At 42.8% G+C, this 24,947-nt stretch overlaps 1 protein-coding gene across 4 annotated transcripts in view; it reads left to right on the forward strand.

Moving 5' to 3' along the window:
* Window positions 1-24,947, forward strand: part of LOC139556583 (MAM domain-containing glycosylphosphatidylinositol anchor protein 2-like) — a 362,908-nt gene that overhangs the window by 261,804 nt on the left and 76,157 nt on the right. For all 4 annotated transcript variants that reach the window (XM_071370710.1, XM_071370711.1, XM_071370712.1 and 1 more), the window contains exons 10-12: window positions 3,914-4,183; window positions 19,668-19,816; window positions 23,889-24,066. In XM_071370710.1, coding sequence (XP_071226811.1) covers window positions 3,914-4,183; window positions 19,668-19,816; window positions 23,889-24,066 — 597 coding nt within the window. The remainder of the gene's footprint in view (window positions 1-3,913; window positions 4,184-19,667; window positions 19,817-23,888; window positions 24,067-24,947) is intronic.

Here is a 24,947-nt window from a genome sequence, read left to right on the forward strand (position 1 = left end):
TGCTGTTATTGTGAATTGGAAACATCTAGGAGCAACAACGGCTCAGAAGTGAAGTGGTAGGCCACACAAGCTCACAGAATGGGACCGCAGAGTGCTGAAGCGCATAGCACGTAAATATTGTCTGTCCCCGGTTGCAACCCTCAGGTTTGAGTTCCAATCTGCCTCTGGAAGCAACGTCAGTACAAAAACTGTTCATCGGGAGCTTCATGAAATGGGTTTCCATGGCCGAGCAGCCGCACACAAGCCTAAGATCACCATGCGCAATGCCAAGTATCGGCTGGAGTGGTGTAAAGCTCGCCGCCATTAGACTCTGGAGCAGTGGAAATGCGTTCTCTGGAGTGATGAATCACGCTTCACCATCTGGCAGTCCAACTGACAAATCTGGGTTTGGAGGATACCAGGAGAAAGCTACCTGCCCGAATGCATAGTGCCAACTGTAATGTTTGATGGAGGAGGAATAATGGTCTGCGGCTGTTTTTCATGGTTCTGGCTAGGCCCCTTAGTTCCAATGAAGGGAAATCTTAACGCTACAGCATAGAATGACATTCTAGACTATTTTGTGCTTCTAACTTTGTGGCAACAGTTTGGGGAAGGCCCTTTCCTGTTTCATCATGACAATGCCCCTGTTCACAAAGGGAGATCCATAAGAAAATGGTTTGTCGAGATCAGTATGGAAGAACTTGACTGGCCTGCATAGAGCCCTGACCTCAACCCCATCGAACACCATAGGGATGAATTGTAATGGCAACATCAGTACCCGACATCACTGATGCTCTTGTGGCTGAATGGGAAAGTCTTCCCAGAAGAGTGGAAGCTGTTCCCAGAATAGCAGCAAACGAGGGACCGACTCCATATTAATGCCCATGATTTTGGAATGAGATGTTCGACGAACATACTTTCGTTCATGTAGTGTACATGTAGGCTACTGTCTGCCTAGCAACATGCCACATAGACACACATACACACACGACACACACGCTCAACCAAGTGGTCTCAGACAGAAGCTGTACTGGGCCTTTGTCAGTCTTGTGAAATCAGTTTTCACCTCAAGGGTATAGCATGTAAATGAAGGTCCTGTTCTCTTTGCAGGCTGTGTCCCCTTCCTTTCTCTGATGTTTGTGTGTCTAAGGCTGGGGAGAGGCCCTCTGTCCTCCTTACTGCTGTGTTCCTACACACTCATTACAGTCACACACACTACCCACTGACTGATGATGGATTACTACTGAGCTCCATGGTTAGTCCTCAAACCTGCGACACACACGCACACATGCTAAATGACTAAAGTGTAAACGTACACACACACACTCAAAACACACACCCACACACACTCTCCCCAAAACAGGGACATTGCAGCAACCCAGCGCCCTCACTACCTTACCATCCGCCCTTACTGTTACACGAAGCACACAGTTTACCAAACAGCGTTTCCACTGGAGAAATACTGGAGGGATAAGGCCGTAAAGCCTATGTGAAGTTTAAAGACGTTCCCTTACGTTTTTTCTTCAATTTGCCATGGCTTCTGTATTTATTTGTCTTTCTGTGTGAAATTGAACTGCACTTACTGTAATTTGGTCTAGTGCCACTCAGCGAGGCTGAGGAGCATAGTGCCTGATTCGCAGTCGTTCTACACAAGCCTACAATTTTAATGTTATAAGTGGAGTTTCAGTTCAGACTCCATCCTTTAAGACTGTGCTAGTTGTTTCGCTTGGTAAAAGCACAGGCCTGCTTCATTTAAGGAAGGAGTAGTTTGCTGTTTTCTGTTTTCATTGAGCCAAGATAAAAGGAGTTCACACACACACACACACACACACACACACACACACACACAGTAACACCAGACTATATATGCTGCTCTATTCTTTTAACAACCACAATACAATGTGTTCCCTCTTTTTTGTTCATATAATCCTTTGTGAGGTTATTCTTTTTACATTCGTACCTTGCAGGCAGCTAGTCCTTATCCGGGTTCTTTGTTTAATTTATCATTTAAGTAATTCATTAAAACCTTGATTCTGAGAGGCTAATGACCAGGGCTTGGGGGCACGTGAACCAAATGTCCTTTTGGATTACTATCTTCAGCCCTCATGTTGCTGTTTCAGCTCTCCCTTCCTCTACCTCTGACCCAGAGCAATTGCTACACACAACAGCAACACCACAGTAACAACACAGAAACACCAGCACAGCTGCTCTACTCTACACTGTGGCATATGCTAATTCTGGGCAATTAAGCCTCTTGTGTGTAATTCTCTTTTTCACTCCTCTCTCTCTGTGTTGTTTTAAAACTTCTGTCAAACATCTGTATAGAGAGTGTGGAGATTGTCAAGTCAGAGCATCATTAGGAGAGAATATATTTAGTCATAACCACACACACGCTTGCTTACAACACCTCCCACACAAATTAACATACTTAACACACACACACCTCTCTCACCTCACACACACACACTCTGTTTCTCTTTCTCACACACGTACACACCTCTCTCACACACACTCTGGTTCTCTTTCACACACACACACACACACACACACACACACACAGCTCTCCTGATTGTAATACCTACCAACCAGGGCCATGGGCAGAGTCAGGCTCTTACCTTGAATGGATGTGTCTGGGTGAATTATTAACATGAAGAGGTCTGGTCTGGTGGAAGAGGAGACACAGCCTGTCTCATTCTCAAATAGCTTATTCATTCATTCATATACTTCTCCCCATTTTGGAGATTCTTCAGATGCAGTTTGTCATCTCAGTCACCAGATTCAGATCACGCGTGACATATTCTGTTTTAAACATTTGTTTATTTTTTTTGTTTCCGATTAATTGAATACTTTGTATTAATTGAATGATTTGTTGTTATTCTTGGTTTCTCATCCATCAGTGAAGAGTATCGACATTCCGATATGCTAATTATTGTCAGCTGGTTTCCTAAGTGTTTTTTGATACTCTTCAATTGAGTCAACTAAATCTCATTTTTAACATAAATTGTGTTTTTAGCTGAAGTAACATCCAGTCCACTCTGTTACCTCAGTTTCCTCTTCCCCTTTCTCACTCTCTCTCTCAATGTTTTTTCTTTCTCTCTGTTGCTGTGCCTCTCTCTCTTTCTCTCTATATATCTCAGTTTTTCTCTATATATCTCTCTCTCTCTCTCACACTTTATCCCTCACATACCTTCCATCTTTGGGTCTCGAAGTGTACTTTGAGGACGAGAGTACAGAGCTCCCTTGTGGAAAACTAGCTTCCCTCGAAGCGATCTTGAGTGGTTTGTGTCATTCCCATAACCTCCCACAGTGAGCTGAGTAAATGACACGGATATACCTCCCCCCTCTCTCGCTGTCTGGCTCTCCTAGGTCCCTGGTCTAACTCTGAGAGTTTTTCTCCCTTCCTTCCCAAGTGTCTCCTCTTCCAATCCATCTCTCTGTGTCCCTCCCAAACCTTAAACCTCCCAAACCCTTCTAAGTCTGAGTCTCGAAAAGGTAGAATGAGAGATGGTACTGCAACTTCTAGCCCTGCACTGTTGCAAAAAATCCTGCTGTTTTTGCTAACTGACTGGCAGTCAAGTTACTGTCGAAAAAGGTACAGTATGTTACTGTACATTCCAAAGAAATGTTGGTTTAACTTTACATTACTATACACTTTGTAGTCATGTACTGTTAAACCAAAGTTTCTTTAAATGTAAAGTAACATACTGTTTCTTTTGTTTTTACAGTAACTTACAACTTACAGGATCTTTTTTACAGTGCAGTCTTTCTACTTCCCCGACCAAGACCCTCCCACTGAAATAAAACATTAAATAAGACTACTTCTCTCAATCTCTCATCATTAACGCTCTTTCTTTTTCTTCCAGAGAGCCTCTGTGATTCATCCTGGTTCACCCTAACCCTATACTAGTCTAACTGCTTCCTCTCTCCTCCCCAGACCCTCCGTCGGTGGAGCCTGTGTTGTTAGAGATGCGTCAGGGCCTGGGCCGGCCGGTGGCAATGAACTGCCGGGTCCTGCGTGCCCACCCTTCCCGGGTGCTGCGCTACGAGTGGCGGCTGGGGAACCGCCTGCTCCACGCTGGACATTTCGACCAGAGCGACGAGACTGAGTACACCGTCAAAAGCCTCAACCGCGAGGGCTGGGGGGAGTACACCTGTGATGTCAACAACGAGGCCGGCGCTGGGCGCTGCACCTTCCTGGTCACAGGTAAGGAATACTTGATGTTTTTAAACGCATTTGAATGAAGTTGAATTTGATACTTCCTGTTCTCAGTTGCTGACATCACTCAATGTGGTTTGTAGCCCGGCATTCTGACTTTCCTTGTCCAGTGTCAGTATGCTAGTTATACTGAACAGAATTTAGATTGGCTATTTCACTACGTCTCAAAGCACTTCACATTTTATGAGGTATAACTTACATCTTTCCTTCACATTGAGTTAATGGAACCCACCCACCTGGGTAACCGAGCAGCCATGCTGTGCCCCATCTCTGTAACAGAGTTCTGAAGCAGGATGAGGTTTCCCTATCCTCCATCATGGCAATTAAACTTCCCAGCGATGTATCCTTAATGGCTGAATGATGTGAATGATGTCTGTAGCAAATTGAAACTTGCCTGTCAGACGGGTAGGTAGATACAGTACGTGTCCCATAAGGCAATTGATTGAAAAGGAGTAGGCGAGACGGGCGACAGCCTAATACAGATTGTCCATTTGAATGTGAGAGATGTCTTGTATAAGAGCCATGTCAGTCTTAACACTTACTTTTACACATCCCCTAGGGTGCGTCCCAAATGGCACCCTATTCCCTATAGAGTGCACAACTTCTACGGGTCCTGGTCAAAAGTAGTATACTATGTAATGAATAGGGTGCCATTTGGGATGTGGCTTTCTAGATTACTAATGACAGCTCGCACTATACAGGAAGGACCCGATCCTTCATACAGGAAACAGATTTGTTAGGTAATTCATTGTTATTCCACTCCGGCTATGTATTTTTAGATTGCCATGCAGCAGTGTTTGTGGTGGAGCGCATGAAAATAGCAGGAGGAGCAGTCAGTGGCCGTGTCATCGCTCACACAGAGTGCTTGTGTTTTATGACAGGGCCAGATCAGTTTGGAGCGGCAGAGAGAGAGAAAGAGAGAGAGATAGAGAAACACAGGTTGAGGAAAGGAGAATGGGTGAAATAGACAGTACCAGGGGACAGTGGCATAAGTGGCAGAGGATCAAAGTGACAAATACGACTCCGTCCTGAAACGCTCCGTTCCTGATGGGAGGTCTGGGAGGCAGAAACCTTTGCCATGATCCTGCGGCTCGCTCGCTCTCACCCTCCCTCTCTCTCTCTCTCTGTCCCTCCCTCCGTCTGGTAGAGATGGACAGTGTCTGGTCTGTGTGTCATATATCAGTCCAGCCCCTGAGGAGAAGGTAGAGTGGAGGAGGAGAGGAGATCATCCCCTCCGGGCGTTTGCTTTTCTCAGTGGGTCTCGTGTGCCATCGGTCACCTGCCACCTTCCTTCCCTCGCTCTCTACTTCCATTCCTCCTGTCCTACTTTCCTCCCTCCATCATCTCTACAGCAATCCCCCCATCCCAGTTCACACAGATTCCTACCATTCATCCCTCCCTCTAGCCCTCCATCCATCCATCCTCTATCAAATTCTCCCTCCATCCATCTCTCCCTTGAGCCATTTATCCCTTGAGCCATCTATCCCTCCCCATGTCACTCCCTCCACCTCTCCCTCCTCCAGCCATCCCTCCAGCCCTCCTTCCATCTCTCTATCCTCCCTCTCCATTCATTCCTCCGTCCCTCTCTCCCTCCATCCCTCCAGCCCTCCCTCCATCCCAGTGCTCCAGATTCCTACCATCTGGATGTGTCTGCTGCCAAAGGTACGGCAGCTCAGTTGGTTAGCGTCCCCCCGGGGTCCTGGAGGGAGCCCAGTGCTGAAAATCCACATTGGGCTCCACTGTACCCTATCCTTCCCTTTATTCCCTCACTTAACCACCCCTCCTCCTCCCATCCTAAAACATGAGCTCTTCCAATGCACCCAGCTTCACCTAATCCCCCCCTACCACCATCACCATCTGAAAAGATGAGGCTGGTCCGATCCCCGAGTGTCTGCAACGGTGGCCAGACATAATGTCATTTTTTGTCCTTATTAACAGCATATCGTTCCGACTGTATATCGACTGGGGTTTAGCGATCAGAGAGTGAGTTAAGTAGTTGACCTGTTTATGAATGGACAGATACAAAATCGTGAATGCCAAGACAGGTCAGTAGTGGAGAAAGTAATCACATGGGAACTGTAACGGCAGTCTAAGTCGTCCTCCTCCTCGGACGAGGAGAGGCGAGAAGGATCGGAGGACCAATGTGCAGCGTGGTAAGTTTCCATAATTTAATAACAAGAAAACTAGACAAGAATACAAAACAACAAACGTACTAACCGTCACAGTCCCGTGTGGCACAAACACTGACACAGGAAACAACCACCCACAAAATCCCCAACACAAAACAAGCCACCTATATATGATTGTCAATCAGGGACAACGATTGACAGCTGCCTCTGATTGAGAACCATATTAGGCTGAACACAGAAACAGACAAACTAGACACACAACATAGAATGCCCACCCAGCTCACGTCCTGACCAACACTAAAATAAGCACAACACATAAGAACTCTGGTCAGGACGTTACAGGAACTTAGATTGATCCATAGATTGACCAATTTGCCTCAAATGACATTTGTTTTGGTTCTTTGTTTGTTGCCCTAAGAGCAGTCCAAATTCCCTGGCATAGATTCACTCTTCACTCAATATTTAAGACGGCTGAGGAAAGGGTGCTAGGAGTTTGTGTAGCAGTTTGTTGAGGAAGGGAAAATGGGCATATCATATTGGGAAACAACAAAACTTCAATGCACGTCAATCATTCACTGTGGAGGTAAGCTCTGATATGGTAGAAGACTAAGGCAATGCTATGAATGCAGAGAGAGAGAGAGAGAATGTGAGAATGAGGGAGAGCAGAGAGACGATCAGGTCTGTGTATAGTAAAAATGTATCAATCAAAGCCATTGGCCGAAAGCCAGGGTGGGTTGATTAAACCCAGGGTCTCAGTCATTACACCAGGGGGCACACACAGGCATGCCCACAAACACACACACACACACTCCAAAGCCTGGCAGCAGGCCATGCTCAGGGGCAAACACACACACACTTTATCACACTAATGGTCAGGAGCCAGGCCAGGGGGCGTTTGTGTGTGTATGTGCATGCCAGGCTGGTGGTGGTGGGGGGGGGGGGGGGGGGGGGTTACATCTGGTGGCTGTGGCTTTACAGAGATGAGATGGCCCTTCAATCCTGCCAGAGCAGAGTGGCAGAGTGTTAGCCAGCGTCTTTAGAGGGTTTAATCTGCACTCCTGAGCCCTGGCAGGACCCTTGCACGACAGGGTAGAATGAGCCCCTCAGCCCTCCATCTCAGCTTGCCATACACCACTCAGATCCCCTGGACGGAACTATTTCTCTGCTGCTCTTCAATTGTGGTCCTTGGGAACCACATGGTGTGCAGGTTTTCATTTTAGCCCAACACTATCATACCAGCGTTTTCAAAGGGTTTCATCTCTTCCGCTGAGCCTTGGCAGGATAGGATAGTGTTCTTCAATCATGGTCTTAGGGACCTTCGGTCCTGGTGAGAGCGTGCCGGTTTTTGTTACAGCCCGACACGAACACATCTGTTTCAGTAATTAATAAAGGTTTAGTGATTAGTTGAATCAGGTGTGCTGTAACCAATGCCTGCACTCCCAGTGCGTCCTCAGGACAAGGAATGAAGAATACTTTCTAAGGTGAATATAGAGTCAAATGTTTCCGTAAGGAGCGTGATGAGAATATTTACGAGAGAAGAGAATACCTGGAGTTTTCCACCGCCGCAGTCAAATTGTTTCTCCATTACATACAAAAAAATGAGGGTTCCTTAAGGGTTCTTTGGGAAGGGTGATGGTTCTATGTGGAACCATACTGACCCAATGAACCCTTTGAGCCTTTCAATTGTTCTTTCAGTTCAAATAAGGGTCCTTTCCTCTTTTAGTGATAATTAAAATGGAGGTGCGGCGGCTCGTTTGAATATTTGGGGTCGTGGTTTGCTCACAGCTCTTTTTGTGCAACCGTGAGTGAGAGTGTAATTCCAGTTTATCTAATCTGTTGTGTTATACTATTACTTGTTATGTATGACTATGGCCAGTGTTGGTGTCTTGTGAAAGACTCACCTATGGCCTTATGTCAATTGAGAATGGTTGGCTAAGTCAGTAGTTTTCAATTCTCTTCTCAGGGACACCCAGCTGTTCCAAAGCTTGCACACCTGATTCAACTTGTTAATAAACACATGTTTTATGTGTTTTATATTTAACAATATAATATGGCTATTAAACCAGAATAAAAATACTGTATGGTTCTACAAAGAACATTTGAGCTTGAGAAAGGTTCTTTATAGAACCATTCTCCATAAAGGTTCTATAAAGAACCATAAAAAAGTGTTCTATATTGACCCAAAAAGGTTTGTAACCATGGTGGAACCCTTTTTTGGAACCACTACTTCAAGGTTTCAGAGCAAGTGACGTCACCGACTGAAAGGCTGCTAGCGCACACCACCGCTACCTAGCTAGCCATTTCACATCGGATACATTCACCCCCCTTTCGACCTCCTCCTTTTCCGCAGCAACCAGTGATCCGGGTCAACAGAATCAATGTAACAGTATAACTTTACGTCCGTCCCCTCGCCCCGGGCGCGAACCAGGGACCCTCTGGACACATCAACAACTGACACCCACGAAGCATCGTTACCCATCGCTCCACAAAGGCCGCGGCCCTTGCAGAGCAAGGGGAACCACTACTTCAAGGTTTCAGAGCAAGTGACGTCACCGACTGAAAGGCTGCTAGCGCGCACCACAGCTACCTAGCTAGCCATTTCACATCGGTTACACCATGCATCTTGGTAGAGCATTACCAGGATAGTGGATTCGATTGTCGGAACTCTAAAACAGGGGCGATTTTCACATGCAGATCTTGGTGGGGCAAACTCAACCATTTCTTTTTTATGCATGTCAGCAAAGCCAATACACAACACTAAACAATACATTAATTGCAATATAACGGTTACAAACGGTGCCCACAAACTCTTAGAGCCTAAATAAAAGCTGTCCCAAAAGAAGAGCTTTCCTTTCAGCACCATGGAGTGAATCTTTACCACCGCTACACCTGGCTATCAGCGGAGCCTTGTCTGGTAGCGAAACAATTAATTCAGCCTAATTTTTACTCCCTTTTAAAAAACCATAGATGATATAGCTTAAATAAATATGGTTTCTACTGACTCCTTGTGGATTAGCGTAACTCGATAAGAACCGCATTCTCCTTCAATAATACCGAATGGCAACATGAGTTTTGACTTTTGAGCCATACACAAACATTATTACATTATGTTCAGTAAATTCAAAATGTTTGTTCTTATCATTAACACTGAGCACTAAGTATAAGCAAGTGCAAGCAAACGAGTTGCGACAAGGTAGGCCTTCGTTCAGCACCTTCAAAATGGACACCAACAGAAATTCAGAAAGAAACGTTAGTTCAGATAAATTCAGCAAGATGTTGAGGCCTTAAAGTTACTCTTCTTTACGTCACCAGAGAGAGAGAGAGAGAGAGAGAGAGAGAGACAGAGACGCAGCATTTGAAGTATTTTATTAGGCATATGTGGTCTAAATAGGAAGGAAAATACAATCACGAGGATCCACTTTTATAGCCATATACTGACGCACAGACAGCGCATTGCTCAAACAAAACAACCATCACAATATCAACTGGAATTACATGGGTCTATTACTGAACTTTCACTGGCAAACATGGTTACAGACGCAACAACATTATATATTATACAACGGGTGGGTCTAATTCTGAATGTTGATTGGTTAAAACCACATTCCAGCCGGTGTCTATTCCACAAATTGCCACCGGCTAAATCTATGATGTTAAAATGCCTATTTACTCTGTTCCATCTGACTCCACAATCCACTGTCTCATCAGCCCAGCCAGGCAACTTATCAACTTGATCTCCACCATAAAAAGCATCGAGACATTCTCACATTTATTTTACACTAACATTTCGTTTTCAACAGCGGATATTTGTATAAACCTTGCTGTCTGTCTCTCCGACATTTGCAACATTGTTTCATTATTCAAATTCGATCTCCTGCTGTCCAATAGTAATGAACGTGTCAGGAGTCGGGACGAGACAGACAGACAGGCAGCGTTTTTTCAGCCAGTCGAAATCATGAATCAGCTGGCATCATTTTTATGGATATATACGAAAAAAGGTCAATTGAAAAAAGGTAAAATGAAATGCAGCTAATTTGCAGTCTTTCCAGCTTCAGTTTGAAGTAATTTACTGTAGCTGTGTTGGCTAGCTCCCCTGAACAACAGTGTCCTGACAAGTGAGCACATTTTCTATGCCAGGCGAAATCACGCATCATTAGCTCATTGGTGCCACAGGGTTCAATTCTTGGACCGACTCTCTTCTCTGTATACATCAATGATGTCGTTCTACGCAGACGACACCATTCTGTATACTTCTGGCCCTTCTTTGGACACTGTGTTAACTAACCTCCAGACGAGCTTCAATGCCATACAACTCTCCTTCCGTGGCCTCCAATTGCTCTTAAATACAAGTCAAACTAAATGCATGCTCTTCAACCGATCGCTGCCTGCACCTGCCCGCCCGTCCAACATCACTACTCTGGACGGTTCTGACTTAGAATATGTGGACAACTACAAATATCTAGGTGTCTGGTTAGACTGTAAACTCTCCTTCCAGACTCACATCAAACATCTCCAATCCAAAGTTAAATCTAGAATTGGCTTCCTATTTCGCAACAAAGCATCCTTCACTCATGCTGCCAAACATACCCTTGTAAAACTGACCATCCTATCGATCCTCGACTTCGGCGATGTCATTTACAAAATAGCCTCCAATACCCTACTCAATAAATTGGATGCAGTCTATCACAGTGCCATCCGTTTTGTCACCAAAGCCCCATATACTACCCACCACTGCGACCTGTACGCTCTCGTTGGCTGGCCCTCGCTTCATACTCATCGCCAAACCCACTGGCTCCAGGTCATCTACAAGTCCCTGCTAGGTAAAGTCCCCCCTTATCTCAGCTCGCTGGTCACCATAGCAGCACCCACCTGTAGCACGCGCTCCAGCAGGTATATCTCTCTGGTCACCCCCAAAACCAATTCTTCCTTTGGCCGCCTCTCCTTCCAGTTCTCTGCTGCCAATGACTGGAACGAACTACAAAAATCTCTGAAACTGGAAACACTTATCTCCCTCACTAGCTTTAAGCACCAGCTGTCAGAGCAGCTCACAGATTACTGCACCTGTACATAGCCCATCTATAATTTAGCCCAAACAACTACCTCTCCCCCTACTGTATTTATTTATTTTGCTCCTTTGCACCCCATTATTTCTCTCTACTTTGCACATTCTTCCACTGCAATCTACCATTCCAGTGTTTTACTTGCTATATTGTATTTACTTCGCCACCATGGCATTTTCTTTGCCTTTACCTCCCTTATCTCACCTCATTTGCTCACATTGTATATAGACTTATTTTTCTACTGTATTATTGACTGTATGTTTGTTTTACTCCATGTGTAACTCTGTGCTGTTGTATGTGTCGAACTGCTTTGCTTTATCTTGGCCAGGTCGCAATTGTAAATGAGAACTTGTTCTCAACTTGCATACCTGGTTCAATAAAGGTGAAATAAAAATCAAATAAAAATTGTTATGGATGTCAAAATTAATGTCACTAGAAAACAGCTTCAGCAAATGCAACTGCAGATACTTTTCTGTTATTCTGGCTGCACTTTTTGATGTGACCATACGTTAGCCGTAGTTGGCTAGCTAGCAAGCAAGGGATGAGAACATTGCCAGCCAGTATGGCAATGGAACATTTAGAAGGAACGACTGGGTCACGTCCATAGATACAGAACAAAAAGACTGAACGACTGTCGTGTCTTTAGCAACCCTAGATTTGTGTCGGGACTATATCTTGTGGAAGGATGAAATAGTATGAATAAATTAATCAAAATAAATGTTTTAATGAAAGTATATCAATCATTATTTGAATATGTTGGCAACCCGTTGTATAAAAGTGATAATGCCCTCGAAGCCGGTGTTTGGAGGATATATTGGCACGGTTTGCCAGCCCTCGACGAACAACACCCGTGCCAATACTGTTAATCCTCCAAACACCAGCTTCTCGGGCATTATCACTTAAGTATCCCCTCCTCATAGAGAAAAGCACATGAGCTAATTATAATTCACAATGAAAGCAAAACAGTGAAATGCATCATTCCAACATTGCCTAAAATTTGGAATAAGATACTAATGCTAATGAGACCAATATAAGCAATATAACAATTGAGATGTACAAACTATGGCATAAGGGAACAATGAGTTGCTAATAGGCAAGCCGTAATTTCGATTAAGACATTAATGAGCGAGCTAAGGCAGACATATGACTATTTGTTCAGCACTTTCGAAATGGAAAGTGACAGAATTCAGAACATAGTCCGTTCTTACAGTATTCTCCCTGTACACCAAGTCAGAACCGTGGAATAAATAACGGGGGCATATAAGCATATAAGCGAAAGCATACCATGCATTATCTGAGGACAGCGCCCCACACCAAAATAATTTTCCAAACCAGCACAGGCGTCACAAAATCCCAAATATCGATAAAATAAATCACTTACCTTATGAAGATCTTCCTCTGTTTGCAATCCCAAGGGTCCCAGCTATACAACAACTGGTTGTTTTGTTCGATAAAGTCCTTCTTTATATCCCAAAAATGTCAGTTTATTTGGCGCGCTTGGTTCAGTAATCCACTCTTTCAACATGCATACAAACGAATCCAAGAAGTTACCAGTAAAGTTCGTCCAAACAAGTCAAACGATGTTTCTAATTAATCCTCAGGTACTCTAATATCTAAATAAATGATCAAATTTAAGACAGAGAATAGTATGTTCAATAGGGATAATAAATAACGAAGAGTGCGCACCTCATTCATTAGACTACATTTCTAATGAGAGACACCTTGGAAAAACTATAACTACTCGGTCATTTTTCAAAAAACAAGCCTGAAACCCCTTCTAAAGACTGTTGACATCTAGTGGAAGCCATAGGAACTGCAATCTGGGAGCTATTTATTTGTATATCCGATAGACAAGCATTGAAATGGACTGTGACCTCAAAAAAACATTTTCCTCAGGTTTTCGCCTGCCATATCAGTTATGTTATACTCAGACATTATTGTAACAGTTTTAGAAACTTCATAGTGTTTTCTATCCAATGCTTCCAATTATATGCATATCTGGGCCTGAGTAACAGGCAGTTTACTTTGGGCACGTCATTCATCCGAACTGAATCCACTGCCCCCTAGCCCCAAGAGGTTTAAAACCACCTCAGGGGATGACTTTTGAGTTCTGGGAAAAATCTAAGAAACTTAAATGTTTTGCGTGTAGTTGCCCTTTAATTCAGTGTGCATGCCCTGCACTGTTGTTTGGTTAGCAGTGTTTTGTGTTTCTGTAGCACAATAAGTGCACATGTGATGAGTTCGCAAATCAAATGCACGCTTGTGGTGCCACTGGACTGCAAAAAAATGAGTAAGCTAACATTTATTTATTGTAATTAAAATTAATTTGTAGTAGTTAAGTGTTGAGTTAGATTCCATGGTTATTTCAAATAATTTCTGTGACAAAGAAATCTGCTAGCTAGGAGGCTCAGCTAAATAAAAAATCACCCTAAATACAGCCACGTCTCATAGGAACGTCATGCGATTTGTAAATGAAAGAGAATATAATAATATGAATCAAATGGAGTTTCCCATCTCCCCATTTAGAGTATTTCTGGCGCAGCACAGACCTTATCCAGATGGTGAGACAGAGGCATTTCATAACAGATCTACTAACTTTCTTTGTTGTTACTTTTAAGGTTGGAACTAACATGCCCTACATCCAGCAGGCAGAGAGGCAATAACCATTCGTCTGCCAGCTCATGGACAAGCCACACTATTCACAGCCCTGTGTAATGTCCAATGTAAATACGTTGCTGGACATTTTGAAACGTATTGTATTTGTAGTGTAAAAAAAAAAAAAAAAAGTATGGTTTGAACATATCGTTCATGTTTATTTGTTTTAGCTGTTATTGATCATTATCTAAGTGTTAATACATTTGCATTTACATCATTCAGCCTTTATGGATGTGTTATGAATGACCGAAGGTGTGTGACTTTAAAGTAAATACAGTGTCATGCGATATAGAGTCTTTATGGATGTGTTATGAATGACCGAAGGTGTCTCACTTCAAATGAAGTATTACAGGATACGGCATAGTGTCAATAAATAGGTTATTAACGTTCTGCTAATTTATGAAGGTTCTCTCATGATCCACAGGTTACTGTAAGGTGTGAGCGGTATTTAAAAAGGTTGATGGACCTGCAAAGCTTTCATTTGTGTGTGTTGTTTGTGTACTTAAGAACATGTAAGTTGGTTCCAGAAGAAAACCACTTTCAATTTACTTATATTGGGAGTTATTGCGCACACAGCACATATAAGTCTGGGATATCAACCATTTAATGTTGGCTTTAGTGGGAGTGACCATAGAATTATATCGGAGGGACCTTACTGAGTAAAGTATTTGTAATCAGGTTATGTCCTCTGCTAGCAAAAACGTTCCCCCTGGTCATCACTTGTTAACACAGCGTCAAAGTCATAATTATGTCAAAACCCTGCCCATTTCCACAATTTATCTTCTTAAAATTGTATTTTAAACCTAATCCTGACTAATGAAGGCCAAGTTTGATGTGTTGGTCCACCAGACCTTCCGCGAGATTAGGAGTAATGCGACAAACATGACTTCACTTTAGAGCGTGTGCCATCCTTCAGCACAACATGTCACCCTTGATAAAGCACATGTTCATATCATATGACAGAGTGGGTTATGTCACATTTGACATGGGTGATTATGTCACACAGTTATGCCACATTTATGAACCCTTTATAAAGCATGACATACTGTTATAGATGCTGTGTAACACACGTATGTAGTGCTTATGAAGGCTTTAGGAAGCCTTTATAAGCTGAACGCCATTTAAAGCGGGACTGCCTTGGTCAACCTCGACTACACGTTTGCATTTCCTGCTGTACAGGAACATTCTCAGCAACAAACGAGGGAACAAATTGAGATCCTACATCTGTATAATCTTCAAAAACGGTTCTATATAGCACCAAAATAGGTTCTGCTATGGTTACAAACCCCTATCTGGTACTATACTAGAACCATTATTTTTGAGTGTGTGGCTGTCTGACAGTGATGGATAGCCGATGATGAGTGACACGATGTGCTGTAGAAACCAACAGGGAGCATATGACTAGTGTTATCTATCGATCAGTTATATAGGAATCTGTCCGCCCTGAAGGACAGAAGCATACTGTATAGGTTATATAAAGTCATGTGACGTGTAATCCTTTATGATAGCCTGAAAGGCATATGTATAAGCAGCGTAGTGCCATTACTATATGTAAAAAGAAAAAGATAATGTGACGATTAAGCTAAATATGTCTTTACTTCAACCGTTATTATAACAATAGTGAAATTGTAACCATAGCTCAGTTGATATTAATAATACATCCATCTCCATTTCCCTTGGTAATCAGAAGCCAGACTGGAACATTATAATGTTCTATGTCGAGACATATTTGTTCGACAAAAGCACTGTGATGTTTGGGGAGCAGAGTTTGAGTCTCATGAGGGAAACAGATTCGTATGTGTTTCTTTGAGCAACTCTGTTCTTTGAACCCTTCTCCAAACCCAGGCTAGGGTACAGTTAAGCCACTGGAAAACAAATATGTCATTGGGTGTTTGTTGCCACCAGTGCAAACACTGGGAATATTTCACTCCAGAACAGGCTTTTGTTCTTCACGCGTTGCTGAAGTTTGGGTTTAACATAATTTAGTTTTGTCACTTTTTCTATTTCGTTTGGTTTCAATGAATATTAAAATACATTTTATGCCAATTGGCATAAGAACTGAATTTATCGTTTTACTCATAGATCCAAATTGCTATTCATTTAACGTGGTCATTAGCCTACATCTAGCTGCTTTATGAACCTTGTGACTGGAGCAGGTTGTGTGTTTATATGAAGCCTCAGCTACAATACAGCCTACATCTGTGTCTACGGGAGGGAGGTAAAGACAGACTAGCATACGGCTGCTGGACAGATTCTAAATAAATCGAATTATGTTTATAATCCATTTAAATCAAATGGGTAGTGGTGGTGGCAGGTCGGTATAAGCGATTCGTAGCTAGTTGTAGTAGTCCATTGTTTACTACGGTGTTCCATCATGTAGTAGCTTGATAATGCACAACAAATGATGTACTTTGGGAAAACGCTTGCATTCATTACATACCAGTCATGCATGTAATCTATTGAAAGCTAAATAGACCTCTAGTAATTAAAATCATTTGGTTTTGTTTCATTTGCGTTGCTTGACCTTGCTTGCTTTGTGGTTGGTCGCACTCCAGTCTATTTCAATTGTAGAGAGATCGAGGGAGAGAGAGAGAGATATGTAGAGAGAGAGAAATAGAGAGAGAGAGAGAAAGAGAGAGATGGGCGGGGGTGAGAGAAAGCAACATGGGGAGATGGAGAAGAGCTATTGTTTTCTTCCCCAAAACCTGTGTACAGAAACAGGTTTTTCGACCCTCAGATCAACGCTGACTTTTCATATTACATTAATATACAGGATGTCCTTTCAGGAGTGGTTTTCTGTGACAAGTGTATGACCTTTGAAAGTCACATGTCTACAAAACATAGAAAGAATAACAGAGGAATTAAATTGGCGAGACGAGAAAGAGAGAGAGAAAAAGAAAGAGAGAGAGAGAGAGACAGAGAGAGACAGAAACATAGACAAAGAGAGTGACTTGTCCCTGGGAGTTTCTGTAACATTTCCCAGCATGGGCTCAGCTCACAACTGCCAGGTATAATCGTATTGTATTCAGTTCAGTTCTTGATATTTTCTCTACAATTGTTTTTACTGGAAAGATGACTACTGTAGAATACAGTTATGCGATGGTTAGTTACATATCTCAAGTGCATGCTAATTTTGGGAATACATTCTCAAAACAGCATATACTTCCCTGAACAGAAGAGATGGTTAGGAATCCATGAATTGTTTTTGCATCTCATGACTTGTGAAAACATGGTTGACTGGATTCTAAACTCATTCTAAACTGTGATACAAAGAGCATGATAAATAGCACATTTAAATCCATTAGTATACACTTCCTGTATCCAAACAGGTTTCTATGGTAAAGATACCAAAACACATTCCCCAAGATATTGTTCAGCTCTAGCGCTATTGGGTTTCTTCCTCTTGTTCTATGGAAATTATATTATCTTGTTGATGAATGAGCGTTTTTTTTTTGGTGTGGATTAGAATATTGTATTTTAAACAGCTTTATCCATGTATAGGCTTGTGGTCTTTACTCGGCTGTCCAAACAAATGCAAAGCTTCATTAACCTGATTTATTGTCTATAGGTCTCAGGACAAAACACGTTCAGGAGAGATTGTGACTTATTATCTTAGGTGATTATGAGAATTGATCAAACTGGTGAGTGGCTGAAAGAAACAGTCAATCTTGATTTACGCCCAAAGCGGTATACAACCTTTTTTTATCAGTATTTTGTTGATGGGTTTTAGAAGTCCTATCTTCAGAAACTGAATTGATTGATTGTAAACGTAGAGGCTTAACCTCTGAATTGATTGTTTGGATGCTAAGTCAGATTTGTTGAGTTATGTTATGTTATAGGGCTCCCTTGCAAAAGAGATCTTGGTCTCAATTGGGCTTCCTTCTAAAATAAAGATCAAAAACGTTTAACCTCTTAAGCATTTACGGGATCGGTGTCCATATACCGGGATGGTTGTTGCTAATGTGCGCTAATGTGACTAGAATGACGTTGTAAGTAACAGCAAACTTTCCAGGACATAGACATGTCTTATATGGGCAGAACACTTACATTCTTGCTAATCTAACTGCACTGTCCAATTTACAGTAGCTATTACAGTGAAAAACTACCATGCTATTGTTTGAGGAGAGTGCACAACAACAAAAAACTTTTATCACGGCATCTGGTTTGATACATTCACCTCTGAAGGTAAGTAATGTACTTACATTCAGTAATCTTGCTCTGATGTCATCCTGAGGGTCCCAGAGATAAAATGTAGCATAGGTTTGTTTGATAAAATCCATTTTTATATTCAAATGTAGGAACTGGGTTCCACTGTACAGTTTGAACCCCTGCTGTCTCTAAACTAAATCAAACAACAGCTTCGCTCATTTGAACCAAACGGAAAGGGTTGGATACAGAAGAAGACAACAAATCAAATCAAATGATAATGATTACGTTCGCATACTGTATTTTGCTCATTTTATCGTGGGTGTACCGAAGTGCTTATGTTCCTAACACTAGTCTTAAAGCCATGATGTTGTGAGACAGAAATTTGCCCAGTGAACTTTTTACCCTTTGTTCTCTTTTAAAAAGTGACCCAGTCCCTTAATTCTTTCCACTATGATGGCCCTTCTGGCAGGCAGACACCTGATGGAGCTGTGGTCTGTTTGGTTGACACTTCCCAGCCTGTGGGGATAAACTCCACTGATTGGTTCACACTCTTCAGACTGAGTACTGATAGGTTGACCCTCCCAAGCCTGCGGGACTAAACCCTTAACTCTGGGGATCATTAAATGTGTCTGGGAGTCTGCATAGAGAGTCTTAATAAGTCATCGATGACATAAACCGCCATGGCAGCTCTAATAGACTTTGCTGCAGGAGAGATCAGCAAGTTGCTCTGTCTCAACTTCATATTGTCAGATCACTGCATCGCTTTATTTGAGTTAGCATTAGGCTCTGTCTTGACTATCGCTATTAGAAATCCTCCCCTTTTTTGTTGTGCTTCAGTAGACTGAATTTCAACAGATACAACTGTATGAACCGCTTCCTGTTTTGGTCTCAGCGAGAAGAATGTTATACTGTCTTTAGAGAGTCTCCTCTTGAATGCTATTTTTTTTTTAACTATTAGTGTGTTTACTTTGACCTGTGAGAAATCTATTTTTGTTGGCTCTCCGTCTCTTCTGTAAAAATGTAATATGTCAAGCAGCCCACTTCAGAACACCGTACTGAACACACAGTCGTTTTCTGTCCTGACAATAACACAGTTGGCCATGTGGCTGGCGATCAAATCAAACAGCTTTATTGACAAAATACCTGAGAAAGATTGACAGACTTCTGTAAAAAAAGAACTCACACACCTGACTCCTCATCAAACTGTGGTAAATACAGGGCTGCTGGAGGCAACTCTTCTGGTTGATGCCTTGCAGCCATTTTGTGGAATAATACTCAACATGACATATTTGCATTTTGGTAACCCAAAATAAATCGCAAATATTGTGCAGTATGTGACCTTATTTATCTTGATCCAGTATCTCTGATACGTATGGGTTGGTTCCCTTACTCCCTCGATGCCACAGGTAAAGCTGAACAAAAATGGAAAATGCAAAAAACAAAGATGAATTAGTCCTAAATATTGTTTTTTGTTTACAGGGAAGGCGTATCCCCCAGAGTTCTACTACGACACGTACAGTCCTCTGTGGCAGAACCGACCTACAGTCTACGGCTTCAAACTGCAGTGGACCCAGATGAATCCCAACGCCGTGGACCGCATTGTGGCCTACCGCCTCGGCATACGACAGGTAGGTGTGTGCGTGTGCATCCTAACCCTAACCCTGGATGTAGAAAGGCCTTTACATATGACAGAAAAGTAACATGATAGAGGGAATATCAGAATAACCAGTCAGGGACATAGAGGCTCTGTAGATACTCCCAACCCATATTCTATGCATTGCTTGCTTGTTATTGTTCTCCTTGGACAGCTCCATCGGCCCAGTGGAGAGAGAGCACCATGTGTTTAAAGGAGTGGCAGCCATTGGTCCTGTTTACCTGCAGATGAAGGCTTCAGATGACAGGCAGTCAGCATTGATTTATGGTTGTCAATCTCTCTCTCCTTCCCACTACCACTGATCCCTCCTCTCTCTTTTTTTTCTGATCACAATTTCTTCTCTTTTTTATATTTGACTTTCACAACCTACAGAAATATAATGTAGAAACGTACGCTACTGTAGGTCTCTGCATGATTCTGTCTGTCTGTTGATGGTCTGAGAATGTTGATCATGGCAGTTTTGATCACATTAACCCCAACTATTACAGGGAAATATGCTGTAGTATTTGTTAGGCTTTATTGGTTAAGTGGAAGCTCTTATTCAGAGCCACTGCATTACAGGCGACAGTTAAGCCTTCTGAACTGACGTCCTCACATTGAGTGAGTCTAATACCGAGTCTAATAGCTGTAGTTATACTCTGTTTTTCCGATAAATTATATAATTCCATATTTGTTTCCTACTACACCCCGTCCGGAATTTACGCTTGAAAAACCCATTAAAACCGGGCTTGTTTCTGTACCTCAAGGATTTTTCTGTCAACAATTTCAGTCGGCTTGTTTGTTAATGAATTTGGTTGCATTCATGTGATTCGTTCATTCGCCGCGGGAGCCAATGGTACGCCGGCTTCCTGCTTGCCAGGCAGGCTGGTTTTCGAGAGCTTGCCAGGAAGACGCATTTACTCTCCCTTCGCTGGAATTCAACTGGTCCTTTTCACAATTTCACAGATTAATTCTGCGCTGGTGCTAAAATGGGCCGACAGTAATTCAGCAATCACATTAACATTATAATCTATTTTGCTGTTGTTTGGAGAGAAAAAGAAAAGGCAAGGAAATAGTCCCGCCTGTTTGCTCGCTTTTGTTTTTTATTTCCTACCTGGCAAGCAGAAAATCGTTGTTTGCGAGAATTCATTTTCCTTTACACTTTTTTTCCTCCCAAGGTAGTGGAGTGCATCTCAACTAGGCTGTGTGTCCCAGGCCTCCCTACCTGCTGTTGTCTTAGATACAGGAGGTATTATGCTTTAGGGGAGTTAAGAGGGGGCCCATCGGTAACATTTACCTTGAAGGTGAGCCTCTCCTTCATGTTTCATCTGCCAAGAAATGATTGAATCTTGACCCTTTTTCTTTTCCACTTTTCTTCCTTCGCAATGAGCACTCTGTTTTCATCGCTCTTTGCGATTGAGAGAGCGATGGAACATGAATGAGTAAGGAGGAGAGAGGGAACAAGAGAGAGAGAGGGAGAGTGAGAGGGAGGAAGGAGGAGGAGTGTTTCCCTCCTTCATAAATAAATAAATGTTTAGATACCCCCGGTAGGATGCTGGGAGGAGTGAGCTGAGACAGTGGTGCAGTAATGAAAGCGTTGGCACATGGACCGCTCCTCCACTCCTCTATCTGCTATTTATAGCCATGAGCAGAGCAGCTAACACTACGCCTGTTCTGTTATGTTCCCCCTCCATTCCCACATAATCATTACCCCTTCGCAGTTGCTTTTGAATTAATACTGAGGCCTAGTGGGTTTTATGCCTCTATAATGGTTCTCTGTTATTGTCTGGGGCCTGGTGTGAAAGACAGACGGACAGACAGGCGGACGGGTAGAACAGGCCGGTTGGGCCGAGGAAAGAGAGTGTGAGGCCCTAGTTGAAAGGAAGGAGCGTATAGGAGCGAGGAGAAGCACAGAGCAGGATCACGGCGCACCTTGGCAGTCATGGCTGCTGTCTGTCTGTGAGCTTCACTTCTGAACACTCTACTTCCATGTCAGCCCACTGCAAAGACAAGGCAGCCTTTCTTTCTACTCTCTATGTCTCTCGCCTTCTGTTTCTCTCTCTTGTTCCACCCTTCTTCCCTCCTGAAGCATCCTCACGCTGCAATGACAGCCTTATCCTTTTTACTCTCTCTCTCTTTCTCTCTTTCTTTCCCTCCTTCGCTGCAATGAAGCAATGACAGCCTCTTCCTTCTTCCTCTTCTATTTCTGTCTCTCTCGCTCTCTTGCGCCTCCTCCTCCGTCAATTGATCTGTCAGTCAGTGTTGGATCAGTGAGCGGGGCGAGGAGCAGCACAGATCAATAGCAGCAGACTAATTACATGCAGCCAATCAATCTCTCTCTCTCTCCCTCCTCCTCTATCTAACTCTCTCTCTCCCTCTTCTCTCTCGTTCTCTCTCTCCTAATGTTGAAAGCCACTTTGATTAGTCCTGCGTTTCACTCTGCACCCGTCTCTTTGATCAACTTCTCTGGTTCTTAAAGGTACCATAAAAATCCCACAAACTGTTGCTGCAATCAAGTGAATTTAGATGTGATATGGCACTCTGCCTCTGTCTGACTCCCTGTGAAGAAACACTAGGAGTGAAAGGTAATGAGTTACACGCAGAAAATGATAATTGCATCAAGTCAAACAAACAATAATGGGAGAATAAAACAGAAGTACCAAACCTAAAGAAGTTGAACAGAGACGCACTGTTGCAAATCACATTAAAATAGTAAAAGGCTTCTGTAATGAGCAATTATAGATTTAATTAACTATTTAAAAGACAATTCTGTTCCCTGATGGTGGAAAGATGGAGTCATCAGCTTCCATTTGTTCAGTCAGAGTTTGAGGCAAAGTGGTTCTGGAGCCAAGATTGGCATTTAAGGCCTCCATCTGCCCCGAACAGCATTGTACACACTTCATCATTCACGCACACACACATGCATGGATACTCGCATGCACTCATATTGTATGCACACACACACATGGACGCACATTCATGCACACACACACACACAGACACACTTCATCAAACTCATCTCCAAACCCTTGCAATTCATGCAAATTAGCAGAGGTGCCTTTTGGACTCTGTGGTACAGTGGAAATTAAAAGGGTTGGGGCAAACTGTTACAGCCTGTCTACAATTATAAATAACAGACAAAACCAGAGCTATTTACCTGTGAACCTAACTCTTAGTTGGTAATTACACAGCAGACTCACACTGGTTAATTACTTAATTGGCACTGGCCTACCAAACACACACCCACAAATGCACGCACACACACACACACACACACACTGCACATCCTTACAAACTCATCCATTGCTTCTCTCTCTCCCTCTAGTCTCACTCTCCCTTCCTCTCTATCCTGGCAACACACATTCGCAATGGCATATGGTGACTATTTGTGATGCAGGAGCTGTTACCATTCTCTTTTCCAGGTCTCTGCTATCCTAACTGATCCTCTAGAAGAAAATACATCCCTCTTTTCCCTTATTCTCTCTCATGCTCAAGCCCTTTCATGGTTCCCAATGGATGTGGAATGCATCACTTGCCTCTTTGAATTCCACGCTGGTTCAAAGCCACATTGCCATTGTATCACCAGGCATGAATAGCAGTAGCCGTGTGAGGATGACTTAAATTAGATCATCACCTGAAAGCGGGTTCACGGGAGAGCAACGTCTAAAGATGTGATGGAAAATTCTGTTTACGGTTAGTCTCTTTTAAGGCAGGGGCCCGGTCTGTGTGATGCGATGCATAGAGAAACATGTGGACCGTGGTTAGAGGGAAACTTCAAAGATGACCATGTTTGATAAGAGGCTGTTGATAAGGATGAGAAGGAAAACTCAAGGAGTCTTGAGAATGCATCACTACTGGTCATGCCCCCTTCCTTGTAGAGATGTGTAGACTACATTCATGACACGAGACTCATTCCAATTCAATCTGATTCAACCTGTGCTCACTTTTCTTCTCTGTGTATGAAGGCAACACTGGTTTGAATCACCGGAATGTGGGAGTCTCATAGTGTTCTTTACACTGTGTGTGTGTGTAATTCTAACTCTGTTGTCATGTGTCCTCCCGTCCAGACGGGGCTCCAGAGGTGGTGGGAGCAGGAGATCCCCGTGGATGGAACCATCACCAAGGGAGAGCTGAACACACACAACCTGACAGAGCTCATCAAGCCTGCGGCCTACGAGGTGCGCCTCACCCCCATCACACGCTTCGGAGAGGGGGACTCCACCATCAGGATCATCACCTACAGTGGTGAGTAGACCATTGGATTGGTCTCTGTATGTTTAGGGTTACAAATTCCTGTAATTTCCCCAAAATTCCAAGGATTTACAGATATCCTTGTTGGAGAATTCTGGAAATCCTGCTAATTTCTTAGACATTTTGGGAAAGATACTAGAATTTAATCTAGTACCCCAAGCAGGTGTATATTGTATGAAAATGAGGAAAACTGTTCAATGTGAAGTGTGGATGAAGTCAGTGGTCTCCTACTCTGGAATTGAACTACAGCTACAAGGTAACATCCTTCATTATGTATGTCTGTCATCCTGTGATGATCCTGTGATGATGTAGTCATGACAACTAGACCTCTGAACACAGCGGTTCAGTTGTTAACAACAGGAAGACGAGGCAGGTTGCTAACAAACAGAGAGGTCAGTTGTCAGGGAAGATAGTCAATGATTATGATATTGACTAGATCATCCAGTGCCCTAATAGATAATAAAGTGCATACTTATTGATCTGACAAAATCATTTAGATTGTTGACAGCGAGTGAAGCTATCTATGCTAGCTTGGCTATCTATGCTAGCTAACGCAAAATAAAATGTTGACAGAAAAAAAAAGCTACAGGAGCTAGCTTGGCTATCTATGCTAGCTAACGCAAAATAAAATGTTGACAGAAAAAAAAAAAAAAAGCTACAGGAGCTAGCTTGGCTATCTATGCTAGCTAACGCAAAATAAAATGTTGACAGAAAAGAAAAAAAAAGCTACAGGAGCTAGCTTGGCTAGCATGCCAACCCAGAGAGCCAAAAACACATACAGTGCCTTTAGAAAGTATCCACTCAAGTCTTTGCACACCTGGATTGTACAAGATTTGCCCATTATTCTTTTTTTAATTCTTCAAGCTCTGTCAATT

Source organism: Salvelinus alpinus, chromosome 27 (assembly GCF_045679555.1).
Source record: "Salvelinus alpinus chromosome 27, SLU_Salpinus.1, whole genome shotgun sequence".
Classification (NCBI taxonomy): domain Eukaryota; kingdom Metazoa; phylum Chordata; class Actinopteri; order Salmoniformes; family Salmonidae; genus Salvelinus; species Salvelinus alpinus.